General features: G+C 40.8%; 1 protein-coding gene across 4 annotated transcripts in view; it reads left to right on the top strand.

Annotated features, from left to right (window-relative positions):
- Positions 1-13598, top strand: part of PLA2R1 (phospholipase A2 receptor 1) — a 58269-nt gene extending 44671 nt beyond the window's left edge. For 2 of the 4 annotated variants that reach the window (XM_069982782.1, XM_069982786.1), the window contains 3 exons: positions 124-297; positions 8717-8755; positions 10767-13598. In XM_069982782.1, coding sequence (XP_069838883.1) covers positions 124-297; positions 8717-8755; positions 10767-10975 — 422 coding nt within the window. In that variant the 3' untranslated portion in view covers positions 10976-13598. The remainder of the gene's footprint in view (positions 1-123; positions 298-8716; positions 8756-10766) is intronic. The other 2 variants (XM_069982784.1, XM_069982785.1) reach the window with 2 other exon arrangements.
- Positions 13599-16068: the final 2470 nt, after the last annotated feature.

Raw genomic sequence — 16068 nt, 5'->3', positions numbered from 1 at the left:
CATCCAACTTACCCTGCCATGGGAGTCAAACGCAGAGTGTTCAGGTTTGGCTAACCTGGAATTGTGGCTTTGTTGGTTATTACCTGCAACAAAATTTTGGGACATTTTTTTCTCACCCAAAAGGTAAAGAAGTAGCCTGGTCGGATGGATCAATAGTACGTTATTCTAAGTGGAATGAAGAAACCACAGATGTCCATGGATTAGCTGGTGACTACTGTGTGAGCATGTGGATGGGAGATGGCATATGGAGGATGGCCCAGTGCTATGAGAGGAGAGGCTTTGTGTGTAAAAAGGGAGGTAAATCATATGTTAAGTTATTAGATACCGCACTATGTAGTAGTAAGAGAGGCTGCCGGCGGAACCGAACTGAACAGAACCCAGTATTACATTACATTACACCATTATATTAGGAGCCTGGGACAATCAATCATGAATATACTATTGTATACTAGGAGTAGTAAGTATGCAGGCCTAGGGCCCTCTGCTAGGCCCCATCCTTACACTGGTAACCCACAATCTAATAACAGAAGGGACGTCACCTACTGTCTAGCCACCTAGATCAGGGATGGGGAACCTTCAACCTCCAGTTTTTGCAAAAAAAGCTTTAGTTTTGGCTCTCCAGACGTGATGGGAGTTGTAGTTTATATTTTATGTTGATATTTTAGCTGTAGATTTCAGCGTCAATATTGAAGCAATATTTTTTCTATAATCCAAGTAGAACAACAGGATCAGCATTTGCAGTAAACCAGCTTAGGGCTAGGTTCACACTATGTATCTGTGCGGCTGTATTGCGGGCGGTAAATCATCGGCCGTATTTTTCCGGTTCATGTGTACGCTGGAAAGTATACGATATACAAGTGCACAGTGCACACTTTGTATGAGCCTACGGCCCGATCGTAAACAGACCAGTAAAAAATGAACAAGACCATTCTTTGCGACTGGAACTGTGCAAATTCACGGCCGTGGATTGACAGGCGGTCCGTACGGAGTACTTCAAAAATAGCCGGCAATAATGGCGAATGCCGATGCCTCTAATAGTTAATATATTAAATTAATAAAACACATTTTCTTTGTAATAAAGTCTCTTTCGTTGTTAAATAATTTAATTCTAACGCATCCATCATTGTGCAATTAAATATACTGTTAAAATAAATATATATATATATATATAAATAAATGTATATTTATATATATATATTTATTTTTTGACAGTATATTTAATTGCACAATGATGGATTCGTTAGAATTAAATTATTGAACAACGAAACTGATTTTATTACAACAAAAATGTGTTTTATTAATTAAATATTAATTAGGACAGGAAGCTCCATTAAGCCATTAATTCATATTCCCGGTAATAGAGCTTTCTGTACTAATCATCACTTTACTTTAATTAAAACATCAAATGTTTCTTTTAATTATGTTATCACAATAGCATTATTAGAAGAAACATTTAGAATTATATGTGCGCTCAGCTGATTGGCTGATCGTCTGAGCGCACATATAAAGCGCCGGTCCGCAGTACAGTGACTTCATTGTGCTGCGGACCAGCGAAGAGGACACATCGGGGTGAGTATACAGCTCCCCACCCCCTCCCCAGCACTGCACCCATCCCAGTAAGGAAGGGGGGTCACTTAACCCCTTCCTTGCTGGGAGGGGTGCAGTCTGACATCAGTCTGGCCCCCAAGGGGTTAAGGGGGATGCAATACATCCTCCCTTAACCCCTTGGGGGCCAGACTGTAAGCAGCGATCTGTAAAGATGCTGCATACTGTAAGGTGCACAACACCGCTCACAATGATGGGTGTTGTGCTCCTGTTTGTGTGTTTTTTGTGTGTTTCTTCCTTTTTGTTTTTCAGATATCTGTATCCTGCGGATAACGTCGGATTCCGTGGACTATGTCGATGACCAGCGGTTGTTTGGTGTTTTTTTTAATAAAATGGTCAATGAGGGGTGTGGGGGTGTTTTTATTTGAATAAAAACATTTTTTCACTTGTGTGTTGTCTTTATTTCTTTACTTTATAGACTTAGTAGACGGAATCCATTACTAAGTCGGGGCCTAGTGTTAGCCGGTATAAAATGGCTAACACTAACCCCATATTATTACCCCAGTACCCAATGCCACCAGGGGTACTGGGAGGAGCCAGGTGCCAGTGGTCCCGGAGCGTCAAAATTGGCGCTCCTGGACCGGGCGGCAGCAGGCTGGTAAGATTTAGGCTGGGGAGGGCCTAAACCAATGGCTCTTCCCACCCTGGTCTTACCAGGCTGCTATCGCTTGGTTTTTAACCCGGCTGGTTATTAAAATAGGGGGGGACCCTATGCGTTTTTTTAAATTATTTATTTATTTTAAAAAAAAACGCATAGGGTACCCCCTATTTTTTATAACCAGCCGGGTTAAAAACCAAGCGACAGCAGCCTGGTAACACCAGGGTGGGAAGAGCCATTGGTTTAGGCCCTCCCCAGCCTAAATCTTACCAGCCTGCTGCCGCCCGGTCCAGGAGCGCCAATTTTGACGCTCCGGGACCACTGGCTCCCGGCTCTTCCCAGTACCCCTGGTGGCATTGGGTACTGGGGTAATAATGGAGGGTTAGTGTTAGCCATTTTATACCGGCTAACACTAGGCCCCGACTTAGTAATGGATTCTGTCTATTAGACGCCTTCCACTACTAAGTCTATAAAGTAAAGAAATAAAGACAACACACAAGTGAAAAAAAATTTTTATTCAAATAAAAACACCCCCACACCCCTCATTGACCATTTTATAAAAAAAAAAAAACACCAAACAACCGCTGGTCATCGACGTAGTCCACCGAATCCGATCTGAAAAACAAAAAGGGAGAAACACACAAAAAACACACAAACAGGAGCACAACACCCATCATTGTGAGCGGTGTTGTGCTCCTTACAGTATGCAGCATCTTTACAGATCACTGCTTACAGTCTGGCCCCCAAGGGGTTAAGGGAGGATGTATTGCATCCCCCTTAACCCCTTGGGGGCCAGACTAATGTCAGACTGCACCCATCCCAGCAAGGAAGGGGTTAAGTGACCCCCCTTCCTTACTGGGATGGGTGCAGTGCTGGGTAGGGGGTGGGGAGAGCTGTATACTCAGCACAAGTAGAAAGCATATAGTGGCACTCACCGGATCCTTTTACAATGATGCTTTATTTCAGGGCAGATACAGAGCAACAAACAAGTGCATTCCACAGGGGAGGAGCGACGATCGTTTCGCGCTACTGCGCTTCGACTGGCTCACAGTGATTACGTCATCAGGCGCAGCTTATATAGCTCACTACAAGCTATGCGTCTGACGCGTCTTAATTGCAATACAATTAATATGTACAAAAAGTGAAAAAATACACACACATAGTACATTAACAAAACAGTACAAATAAAATCGTGGGACTTTTTTACAAAAATGAGCTCATTTCCATTCTGTCATTTAGACCTGCCGGTCCCATGGCTTCCGTCCGTATAATCCCGGAGGTCTCGGTCCTGAGCAATGCCTTGTGCCGATCACCTCCGTTCTTATTGGGCGGTACCATTTCGAGACCTATGAATTTAAGACAGGAGATGTCACCACCATGTAACTCTCTAATATGTGAAATTACTCTAGGGGAGCCAGAACCTGATCTTATGGATTGAACATGTTCCCTAAAACGTACATGTAGATTGCGAATGGTTTTGCCTTTGTAAAAGGCCTCACATGTACATAGTAGGGCATAAACTACATATTTGGATTTGCATGTCAGAAATTGTCTAATTTCCCATTCTACCCCTCAAAGACGCACAAATTTAAGGCAAGCATTAGAGGAGCAGTGTGAACAGTGGCCACATTTAAAGTTACCATAAAGGGGATTTCTATGGAGCCATGTCTTTTCCTTTTGTTGTCCCCTATGTCGAAGTCTATCACCTATAGTGTGAGTTCATCTGTAGGAGAAAAGAGGTACTGTAGTCGTTTAGCTGTCTCTGCTAGGTCATGGTCATTTTCAATCAGGTGCCAATGGCGTCTGATTACTTGCTGTATAGTTTTATCCATTGGGGTATGGGTAAAGGTAAATACAAACCGGCTGGCGTCCTCTGTAGTCTCCTTGTTGCTAGTATATTGTGTCATACTTTTTGCTCTCTCCCAGCCCTCTCTAACTATTGTTGGGGGATATTTCCTGGCTATGAAGCGTTTTGAAAGCTCCGCTGCCTGTTTTTCAAAAACAAGTATCCTGGCATTAGAGGACTATATTGATAACCCAGGTACATCTTCTGTTATTAATTTAACTGATTAACCAATGATTGTGTGTCTTTACTTTCTAAGGGACTGAATTTTTGTTTGGTGGAAAAATTTGATGTGGTTAAATTTGAGGTAGATTTATTTAAAGCTGTGCGCAAAATGAGTCTTAAAAAATTCTTTGCTAAAAAACCTCTAAACACTACACCTAAACTACCTGGAGAAATACCAGCCCAAGTAGGTCCGTTGGGATTCAGTTCTCTTATGGACGTACCAGCTGATATTTCCTGGCTATAAAGCGTTTTGAAAGCTCCGCTGCCTGTTTTTCAAAACCATCCTCACTGCTATTCAGACATCTCAGCCTTAGAAACTGGCTATATGGTATGGATCTCTTGATGTGAGGGGGATGGTAGCTATCATAATGAAGAAGAGCATTAGTGGCTGTGGCTTTACGGAAGCCTGAAGTAGTAATGCTACCATCTTTAATCTCTACCCTCACATCAAGAAAATCCAGATTGTCACCCCCAAATACTGAGATGAAGGCCATGTTCATTTTGTTTCCTGCATTTAAATAGTCTACAAATAAAAAGAACTGCTCTTTAGTACCGGACCAGATAATGAACACGTCGTCCATAAATCTAAGAAGTGTCACAATGAATTGGATGAAGGGGTTAGTCATAGAAAAAATTTTACGCTTTTCGAAAATTGCTAAGAATAAATTAGCTACTGAACAAGCCACTGGTGTCCCCATTGCCACCCCCGATATCTGTTTATACCATTTGTTGTTAAATTTAAAGGCATTATGACTCCAATCCAATGATTCACTAATGAAGCTTATACAGGACTCCGGTTTCCCTAATCCTGCTAGGACCTCTTGGATCGCCTGCACACCCGCATCTTGGGGGATGCGGGTGTACAGGCTCTCCACATCAATGGGGGCCATGGCATAGCCATCCTGCCATGTAACACTTCCTAAAGCCTTCAAGAAGTCACCTGAGTCTTTCAAGTACGTGGGTATACTCTGTAAGGTGGGACGCAAGAACCAGTCTAGGTACTTGGACAAACTTTCTGTCACTGATCCTATCCCTGCCACAATAGGGCGTCCAGGAGGATGAGTGAGCAATTTGTGGACTTTAGGGAGGAAGTACCAGGATGGCTCTTTTGGGAATTCAGGTAGCAATTTTTCTGCAATACGTTTAGAAATAACTCCTTTTTCTACTTGGGTACGTAGTAGTGTTTGCAGCTGACTGAGAAATTTAGTAGTAGGTGCTTCTTTGAGCTGCAAGTAGACAGATGAGTCGCTAAGTAATCTATCGGCTTCATGGAGATAGTAGTCCATGTGCATAATAACGACATGGCCTCCTTTATCTGCCCTCTTGCAGATCAAATCAGTACGGCTACGTAGCCAAGACAATGCCTTAGATTCCCCCACTGTCAGGTTGGGATTATCTGTGGGATAAATAAGAGATTTTACATCTTTAGACACCATAGTAGAAAATAGATCTAACGTACCCCCCTGGTTGAATAGGAGGACAGAAGGACGATTTCCGACCCCCTTTAAAATTGCTGTCAAGTTCTACTGGAGGCACGGCAATATCACCATCGCCTAGGCTTGACAGCAAACATGTCCCCTCTATAATATCAGCTGGTACGTCCATAAGAGAACTGAATCCCAACAGACCTACTTGGGCTGGTATTTCTCCAGGTAGTTTAGGTGTAGTGTTTAGAGGTTTTTTAGCAAAGAATTTTTTAAGACTCATTTTGCGCACAGCTTTAAATAAATCTACCTCAAATTTAACCACATCAAATTTTTCCACCAAACAAAAATTCAGTCCCTTAGAAAGTAAAGACACACAATCATTGGTTAATGGTACATCAGTTAAATTAATAACAGAAGATGTACCTGGGTTATCAATATAGTCCTCTAATGCCAGGATACTTGTTTTTGAAAAACAGGCAGCGGAGCTTTCAAAACGCTTTATAGCCAGGAAATATCCCCCAACAATAGTTAGAGAGGGCTGGGAGAGAGCAAAAAGTATGACACAATATACTAGCAACAAGGAGACTACAGAGGACGCCAGCCGGTTTGTATTTACCTTTACCCATACCCCAATGGATAAAACTATACAGCAAGTAATCAGACGCCATTGGCACCTGATTGAAAATGACCATGACCTAGCAGAGACAGCTAAACGACTACCTCTTTTCTCCTACAGACGAACTCACACTATAGGTGATAGACTTCGACATAGGGGACAACAAAAGGAAAAGACATGGCTCCATAGAAATCCCCTTTATGGTAACTTTAAATGTGGCCACTGTTCACACTGCTCCTCTAATGCTTGCCTTAAATTTGTGCGTCTTGGAGGGGTAGAATGGGAAATTAGACAATTTCTGACATGCAAATCCAAATATGTAGTTTATGCCCTACTATGTACATGTGGAGCCTTTTACATAGGCAAAACCATTCGCAATCTACATGTACGTTTTAGGGAACATGTTCAATCCATAAGATCAGGTTCTGGCTCCCCTAGAGTAATTTCACATATTAGAGAGTTACATGGTGGTGACATCTCCTGTCTTAAATTCATAGGTCTCGAAATGGTACCGCCCAATAAGAACGGAGGTGATCGGCACAAGGCATTGCTCAGGACCGAGACCTCCGGGATTATACGGACGGAAGCCATGGGACCGGCAGGTCTAAATGACAGAATGGAAATGAGCTCATTTTTGTAAAAAAGTCCCACGATTTTATTTGTACTGTTTTGTTAATGTACTATGTGTGTGTATTTTTTCACTTTTTGTACATATTAATTGTATTGCAATTAAGACGCGTCAGACGCATAGCTTCTAGTGAGCTATATAAGCTGCGCCTGATGACGTAATCACTGTGAGCCAGTCGAAGCGCAGTAGCGCGAAACGATCGTCGCTCCTCCCCTGTGGAATGCACTTGTTTGTTGCTCTGTATCTGCCCTGAAATAAAGCATCATTGTAAAAGGATCCGGTGAGTGCCACTATATGCTTTCTACTTGTGCCGATTCACGTTACTATCCAGTAGAGCACCACCGCTACAGTGACTGTTATCCGCACCCAGATTGGGAGAATTGAGCCGTATATATTTTGGTCTGAGTGCCCACTACATCGCTCTTAGCACATGCTATTGGCAGAGCTCTATACTCACCCCGATGTGTCCTCTTCGCTGATCTGCAGCACAATGAAGTCACTGTGCTGCGGACCGGCTCTTTATATGCGCGCTGAGCCGATCAGCCAATCAGCTGAGCGCAAATATAATTCAAAATGTCTCTTCTAATAATGCTATTGTGATAACATAATTAGAAGAAACATTTGATGTTTTAATTAAAGTAAAGTGTTGATTAGTACAGAAAGCTCTATTACCTGGAATATGAATTAACGGCTTAATGGAGCTTCCTGTACTAATTAATATTTAATTAATAAAACACATTTTTGTTGTAGTAAAATCAGTTTCGTTGTTCAATAATTTAATTTAAACGAATCCATCATTGTGCAATTAAATATACTGTCAAAAAATAAATATATATATAAATATACATTTATTTATATACTGTATATATTTATTTTAACAGTATATTTAATTGCAAAATGATGGATTTGTTTAAATTTAATTATTGAACAACGAAAGGGACTTTATTACAACGAAAATGTGTTTTATTAATTAAATATATTAACCATGAGAGGCATCGGCATCGGCATACTGCAGAGGATCGCAAACCCCGGTAATAGCGATTCCTGTAAACTGTTTCCCTGCTTTCCCAGATGCATCCAGAGGTGTTTGCATCACTTTCTAAAGATTTTATTTGTTATTTTTAGTTGAACCAGACTTCCAAGTAAATGACCGTTGGTTTTCAGCCGCATGTCTATTTTTTCCCACGGCCGTAGTTTCAGCCGCACATTTCCAGTCGCATAAAAAATACAGCCGCACACATACATAGTGTGAACATAGCCTAAATCTTTAGAGAGCGATCCAACCAACAAAACACACTGCCACATGACCACCTCAGGACTACGATGTAGGCCTGAGGTGGTCGTCGCAGTGTGTTTTGCGGGTATTATGGGTCACTGAAAAGGTTTCATCTGGTTTACTGCAAACACTGATCCTGTTGTTCTATATGGAAGTTTATACACACTGTTTGAGTAAAGGACCATGTGTGGCAGAACCCTATGGAGCAGTGAGCTGACTCTATTTATTCAAGTCATTCTATGACCCATCCCCAGGCTGAAAGTATTGTAAAGTGATGAGGACAGGACTTCAACAGTAAAAAAGTGAGTTGAGGAGGTGGTGAGTGAGGAGGTGATCCAGGAGATGGCCACATCTGTGACGATAAGGGACGTTAGAGATCGTGCAAAGAACAAGATAGATAGTTATATAAAAAACTCAAATAAATCAAAAATACCAGTGTTTAATGCATAAAATGATTATGCTCTATACACTATAAAATATATTTATGTGTTTTTATAGGTAATTTGATTTCCACTACTGACACAAGAATCTACACCGGTGGGTTTACTTTTTCTATATTTACCAATATATGTGGGAGACTGCATGTGACATGCAAAAAATAATAGTAAAACCACTGACAGTAACCATGTGTTAAAGCAGAGGAAAAACATTGCTTCTGTGCCCTGAGACACCAATGTTCTTATGTGGTGGAGGGATCTTTGCATCCCCTATAGCAGTGATCCCTGACCTGCTATGACTCCCAGTATACCGTTAGGCCGCATTCTCACGTTTCTTAATTATGGTCCATGTACAGACAATGCGCTACCAAACAGACTTTGGAATGCCGAAAATTTAAAGCGACTCTATACCCACAATCTGACCCCCCCAAACCACTTGTACCTTCGGATAACTGCTTTTAATCCAAGATCTGTCCTGGGGTCAGTTCGGCAGGTGATGCAGTTATTGTCCTAAAAAACAACTTTTAAACTTGCTGCCCTGTGCCCAATGGGCGTGGCCTAAATTGTGTATGCAGTAGGCTGGCACACCCTCTCCGTCCCTCCTCCCCACCCTCCTCATCATTAGGAATGCCCCTAGAACATTTTCTCCTGTCTGAACACTGCACAGGTGCCTTAAAGAGCCAGCCCATGTGTCGTGCTGACACAGCTGAGGAATTGGAGACAATCTGCCTGGAGCATTCCTAATGATGAGGAGGGCGGGGAGGAGGGACAGAGAGGTTGTGCCAGCCTAATGCATACACAATCTAGACCACGCCAATTTGACACAGGGCTGCAAGTTTAAAAGTTGTTTTTTTAGGACAATAACTGCATCACCTGCCGAACAGACCCCAGGACAGATCTTGTATCTGACGGTATAAGTAGTTTGGGGGGGATTGTGGGTACAGAGTCGCTTTACCAGTTTCGGCGCTCACGGCATCAAAATGAATCATGATGACAGTTCCAAGGTCCTGTCCATACCACATAATCACGGATCGTGTGAATGCAGCCCAATGGTGCGTTTACACAGAGAGATTTATCTGACAGATTTTTTAAGCCAAAGCCAGGAATGGATTTGAAAAGGGGAGAAATCTCAGTCTTTCCTTTATGACCTGCACCCTGTTTATAGTCTGTTCCTGGCTTTGGCTTCAAAGATCTGTCAGATAAATCTCTCTGTGTAAACGCACCATAAGGGCCCTATTACACGGAGCAATAATTGGCCGAATTAGGCCATTTCTGCCGATTATTGCTCCATGTAAGGGTCCATTTACACAGAAAGATTATCTGAAAGATTATCTGACAAAGATTTGAAGCCAAAGCCAGAAATGGATTTGAAAACAGGAGTAATCTCAGGCTTTCCTTTATGACATGATCCCTGTTTATAGTCTGTTTCTGGCTTTGGCTTTAAATCTTTGGCAGATAATCTGTCAGATAACCTTTCTGTGTAAATGGACCCTTAGAGACAGTGATCAGCCGATGGAACGATTATCGGCTGATTGTTTCTTTCGGTCCAGACCTAAAATCATCGGACGTTGGGCGAGCAATACTACGTGTAATATCAAAGTGCGGCCGACAGATAGCAACTGAAAAAACTGTTATACTGTTATACATTACCTCTCCATGCTCCCAGTCTTCTCCTGCCTTCTGCTTGCTTCCAGGCACCACGCATGCTGCAGCTTCTCTGAGCTGATAGGACGCTCAGCCAATCACTGACCGGGACTGCCTCAGCTAGTGATTGGCTGAATGGCCTGTCAACTCAGAGAAGCTGCAGCGCACGGTGGCGGGAAGCAAGCAGAAGGCAGTAGAAGACCGGGAGCGTGCAGAGGTAATATATAACAGTTTAGGGCAAGGGCTGCACGAACATCGCTAACAATGTCCATGCAGCCTTTGCTAAACAATAATCAAGCCTTGTAATAGGCTCAGTAAATGTTTACATTATTGATTGAGATGCCGTCGGCCCGTGCAATAGGACCCTAACTGTTTTTTAATCTCTTTTTACTACTACTATTATTATTATTTTGCGTCTATTTTTTTTTTTTTTTTTTATAACAATCTTTATTTTTTTTCACTTGTAGCAACAGATCATGTCATTATACCGATTGCTGTGGTATCAACAATGGTGATATCCATCCTCCTTATATTTATGTGGTACCTACTGAAAAGGAAGAGATGTCTTTCAGGGCCCAACATCCAGAGACTACAGTACACAGAGTCCAGCCCAGACTCTGACAATGTACAATTATACATTCCTATTGCAGACTTAAATAACAGAGGAAACCAATAGTCAAGAGAAATTGCAAAGAAATTTAAAGGGAAAAAAATTGTCTGTGTCAACTGAAAGACCCAGTGGATTTAAGGAAAAAGAGGAAAAATCTTCTGTATGTGCATTTAGCCTTAGTGTTCAATTGCTCTGCAGCGCCACCACAGGAAGAATTAAAGGGGAACTCCAGGTAGAGGTTGAAAAAAAATGAAACTTCTGCAGAAACATATAGCATTACTTACCTGTCTATCCCAGTTTTGAAACTACTAAAAATCCATTTGTTTGGGGGGTTTAGTTCTGTATTGTGTTTCTGTTTTTCCTGGCTGAGCAGTTCCCAGAATGCAATGCTTTCCCTCAGCTGATCATCACAGTCCCCCACCCATCACAATCAGTAAAATTAGCACTGCACCTGCTTCTGGACGGTCAGAGATGGTGGATCACTTAGGGGATTGGGGGATCCAGCCCCGCCTCCTGTGACATTACGCCCTGCCCCCTGTCTGCATCATCAGCCTGTGCTCAGCAAACACACACACAATGTGAGATAGAGGCATGGAAGATTTGTCTCCTAAGGGGGGAGAGCAGTGGGAGCAGGAGACAATGTGAATTAGCACAGGGGCCATTTTTCTTCACTTTCTGGATTTCTATCAGCTACCAGTGTGGCAGAACTGTACAGCTATGTTAATACATTGTATAGACACATCTATGTAACTTTTAATGTACTTTTAATAGAAAACAAGTTTTTCTTATCCGGAGTTCCCCTTTAAGTATTACACATTGCCCTTTTCAAGTCAATCAGCTGCCTGCGTTGTTCAGGTTCATGTTGGATTTCAACTGCCTAACCCTTTTGTTCTCAGAAAGAAAAGTTGTTACTATTGGAGTCTGAAATCCGATTAACCATCTTTCCTTCAATCAGAACTTCACGTGTATGGAAATCGGTGGTGACAATGTTAGATGTGGGGGGGGGTCCTCTGTGAGTGGTTGGAGTTCCCTTATCCACAGTTGCAACATGATGTGCCTTAATATTGTGTATGATAAGAAGGGTTCTATATCCTTTATTGTATTTTTTGTTGTTTTTATCATGTACATGTGTATTTACAGCACTGTATGCTTCTATTTATTATGCAGTATACATAGGTGTGGTACCTGTAGGGGTAATACAATGTGTTATAGTGCTGCCTGTATTCACACTCTGGGGTTGGTAGTCCACGGCCACGTACTGTAGCTACCTAGACCCTGCGGGATGGCAGGCTGAGAAGGTTTGATAGTTTTATGCTCTTCATAGAAGGTTAGACATGTAGGCCCCGCTCAAACTCAGCAAGAACGTAGGTATTCTGCGGCGAATCCCACCGTGCTCATGTCATTTCATTGAGCGGAGAGCGGCGGCAGCAGAGGAGCGCGTGTCACGGAATTCCGACGTTCTTGCTCAGTGTGAACGGGGCCGTAGAATGGAACAAGCAAGAGCATGAGAGAGAATGCACAACTGCTTTGACTGTCTGGCGGGAGGAGAGGTCCTTCAGCTGGGTCTCTGAATGAAAGACTGGTCCGTCACATACAATACTACAGAGACTTCAAGTGGATTCCACCGAGCAGCCTCCGCTTGCAGCTCTGCCCATTCCATAAACGTAATGATATTTGCCAGTCAAACAGCAGAATCCGCTTGAAGTCTCCGCAGATATTCTGTAGTGTGCACATACCCTTACGGGGTAAGAGAAGGACAGTTGTATTGTTCTGCAGTGTTCAAGTGCGCACCTTAGGGCCCTATTACACTGAACGATTATCGTGCGAAAAATCATTATATCGTTCGAATGTTGCCTGTGTAATTGCAGGCAACGATCGAAAAATCGTTTGCGTGTCATTGATCAATGATTTAGATCTGAACCTAAAATTATCGCTAATCGTTCGCTGTAATTCCACATTCGTTCGCTCAAGTTCTGTATTTGTTCACTAATCGTTCAGTGTAATTGCACATTGTTCATTGTTTTGCTGGGATCAGATGGAATAAACGATCATAGTAACGATTGCAATAACGATCACAGTAACAATCGTAACTAACGATTATCGTTCTGTGTAATATGGTGAACGATTTCAGGTTAACGATAAACAATCTCGTTTGCGATTGTTTATCGTTAGTCGTTAATCGCAAAGATTTCTCCGTGTAATAAGACCCTTATTGTAGATTTACCAACCACATCTGGAGAAAATTTGTTCCAAGCATCTACTACTCTTTCAGTAAAGTAATATTCTCTTATGTATACCATGTTTACCATGTATAGCAGCAGGTTAGATTTGTCTAACCTGCTGATAGTTCCCCTTTAAGATTCATGTCCACACCACTAGGGGGAGCTAAAGCCATATTATTTTATTACTAAGTTGAAAGAATGAATGAGCAGTATGAGGCCAACCTGAATGTTACCAATTCAGTCTGTGTTTAAGCAGAAGATTTGGAGTTCGAAATCAGGAAACAGAGCTCCGCCTGCAAAACCTTCTAACTATATGGAAAGAACTCAAGATGGTTGCATGCCCGGGTATATTATTTCTCTTATTTGTAACACAAAGAAGCACAGAGGTGTCCTGTAATGTATTCTATATGTAGATCCCACTAGATGCTGGATTAATGGAAAGAAAACTTATTTCTACAGGTCTTTTTTTTTTTTTTTTTTTTTTTTTTTTTTTTACAGAAACCACAACACAGATGTCTCTATGCATCTACACATTACCAGTAGGCTGAGCTGCATGTATAGAGAGTGCTGTTCAGGCCCCATAAAGCTGATCTGTAGAACATCTCGGCTCAGAGACTGCAGCGGAGCAAACTGGACGTTTTTATCTGAGCTCAGCATATAATAGCAGAGGATATATATATATAGATAGGAGATAGATAGATAGATAGATAGATAGATAGATAGATAGATAGATCGATAGGAGATAGATAATAGATATAGATAGATAGATAGATAGATAGATAGATAGGAGATAGATAGATAGATAGATAGATAGATAATAGATATAGATAGATAGATAGATAGATAGATAGATAGATAGATAGATAGATAGATAGATAGATAGATAGATAGATAGGAGATAGATAGGAGATAGATAGATAGATAGATAGATAGATAGGAGATAGATAGATAGATAGATAGATAGATAGATAGATAGATAGATAGATAGATAGATAATAGATAGGAGATAGATAGATAGATAGATAGATAGATAATAGATATAGATAAATAGATATAGATAGATAGATAGATAGATAGAGATAGATAATAGATATATATATAGATAGATAGATAGATAGATAGATAGATGCAATTTATACAAACGTAACATAAACTGACTAAACAGCATTTTCCATATATTATTATTTAGAGAATTTTCAATATAAATATTTCTCCCAACAACCATGTCATTTCCAGTGATATCAATAAACAGATATAAAACATGAAAATCACTGATAATCTTTATAGAATATGACAATGGGATGTTGAACAATATTATGCTGGGCGGATATAACCTTGCTAGACTTGTTCTTCCACCAAAGCTTGTATATCCTGATGTGAATCTAGGCCATTCATGAAGCTGCACTTTTTGCTTCTTCTATTTACCTTATGATTTTAGATTTATTAAAGGATTTCACACACCCAAAATGAAGATGCATGAACTATAATGATACATATACATCAATAACTGAATATAGAAGGTTGAAAGAGAACCTATGTAACCTAATTATTTTTTTTTTCTTTTTTACAGTAATGGCCTTAAAATCACTGCCTTTAAAAAGACAACTCTTTAAAGGGGTAATCCAGCAAAAAAAAAAAAAAAAAAAAAAAAAAAGCCTTTTAATTTAACTGGTGTCAGAAAGTTATAAAGATTTGTAATTTACTTCTATTTAAAAATCTTAATTCCCTCAGTACCTAACAGCTGCTGTATGTCCTGCATGAAGTGATGTATTGTTTTCAGTTTGACTCAGTGCTCTCTGCTGCCTCCTCTGTCCATGAGCAGGAGAGGTTTTCTATGGGGATTTGCTCCTGCTCTGGACAGTTTCTGACATGGACAGAGGTGGCAGCAGAGAGCACTGTGTTAGACTGGAAAGAAAACAACATTTGCAGGACATACAGCAGCTGATAAGGATGGGAAGACTTGACATTTTTAAATAGAAGTAAATCACTAATCTACATAACTTTCTGAAACCAGATGATTTGAAATAAAAAGATTTTCACTGGACAACCCCTTTAATGTAAGGGGTTATCCCAAGACACTGAAAAAAGAGGCAAGTTACTCTCGGCTCAGCAGTGGCCACTACAGGGGAAATCTAGTATTACATGCCACTATTCAAATGGCTCATAGAGAAATCTATATCTCCTTACAGTGTATAGAAGAGTTTCAAACTTGTATCATTCACCTACTTAAGCTAATATTCCAGAAGGACTTATGATATACTGTCAGAAATGTCACGTATGTCAGGTAAGCAAATCCATGAAATGTACCTGGTTCCCAACATGTATTGGCATGCTGTATGGTTTCAGGCATGAATACCATTATAGAGCATTTCCACCTTAAATCAAAACAATTGCCAGTATAAACGTTCTGTTCCACAGGTTGGGATCTAGAAAGATTCCAAGGTTGTACGTAAGTAGGATTCATGATGATTAGGATTATATGTGATATTGTCTGAAGGAATTCAATGTAACTGATCACATTCTAATGGCTAATGCTGCATTTACACGGAACGATTATCGTGCGGATTTGCACGATAACGATCGAATTTGAACAATAAGTGTAAACGCTGCGAACGATCAAACGACGAACGATAAATCGTTCATTTTGATCTTACGACATGTTCTAAAACCGTCGGTTGTCATTCGCAAAAATTTTGCATATCGTTCCGTGTAAACAGTCGTTCACCGATTTTTCCTATGTGCAAGATAGGCTTAAGCGATCGCAAAACAATCGCAAAACTAATTTTCCGTACTATATATCGTACCGTCTAAACGCTGATCGTTATGAAAAAAATCGCTTCTCCGACATTGTTAATCTTACGATCTGGCCAATTATCATTTCGTGTAAACGCAGCAAAACAACGTCCTGTTTAGAGATCATGTTGTCTCTAATAAAAG

This window comes from Dendropsophus ebraccatus, chromosome 9 (genome assembly GCF_027789765.1).
Source record: "Dendropsophus ebraccatus isolate aDenEbr1 chromosome 9, aDenEbr1.pat, whole genome shotgun sequence".
NCBI lineage: Eukaryota > Metazoa > Chordata > Amphibia > Anura > Hylidae > Dendropsophus > Dendropsophus ebraccatus.
This window is presented reverse-complemented; position numbering and strand designations above follow the sequence as displayed.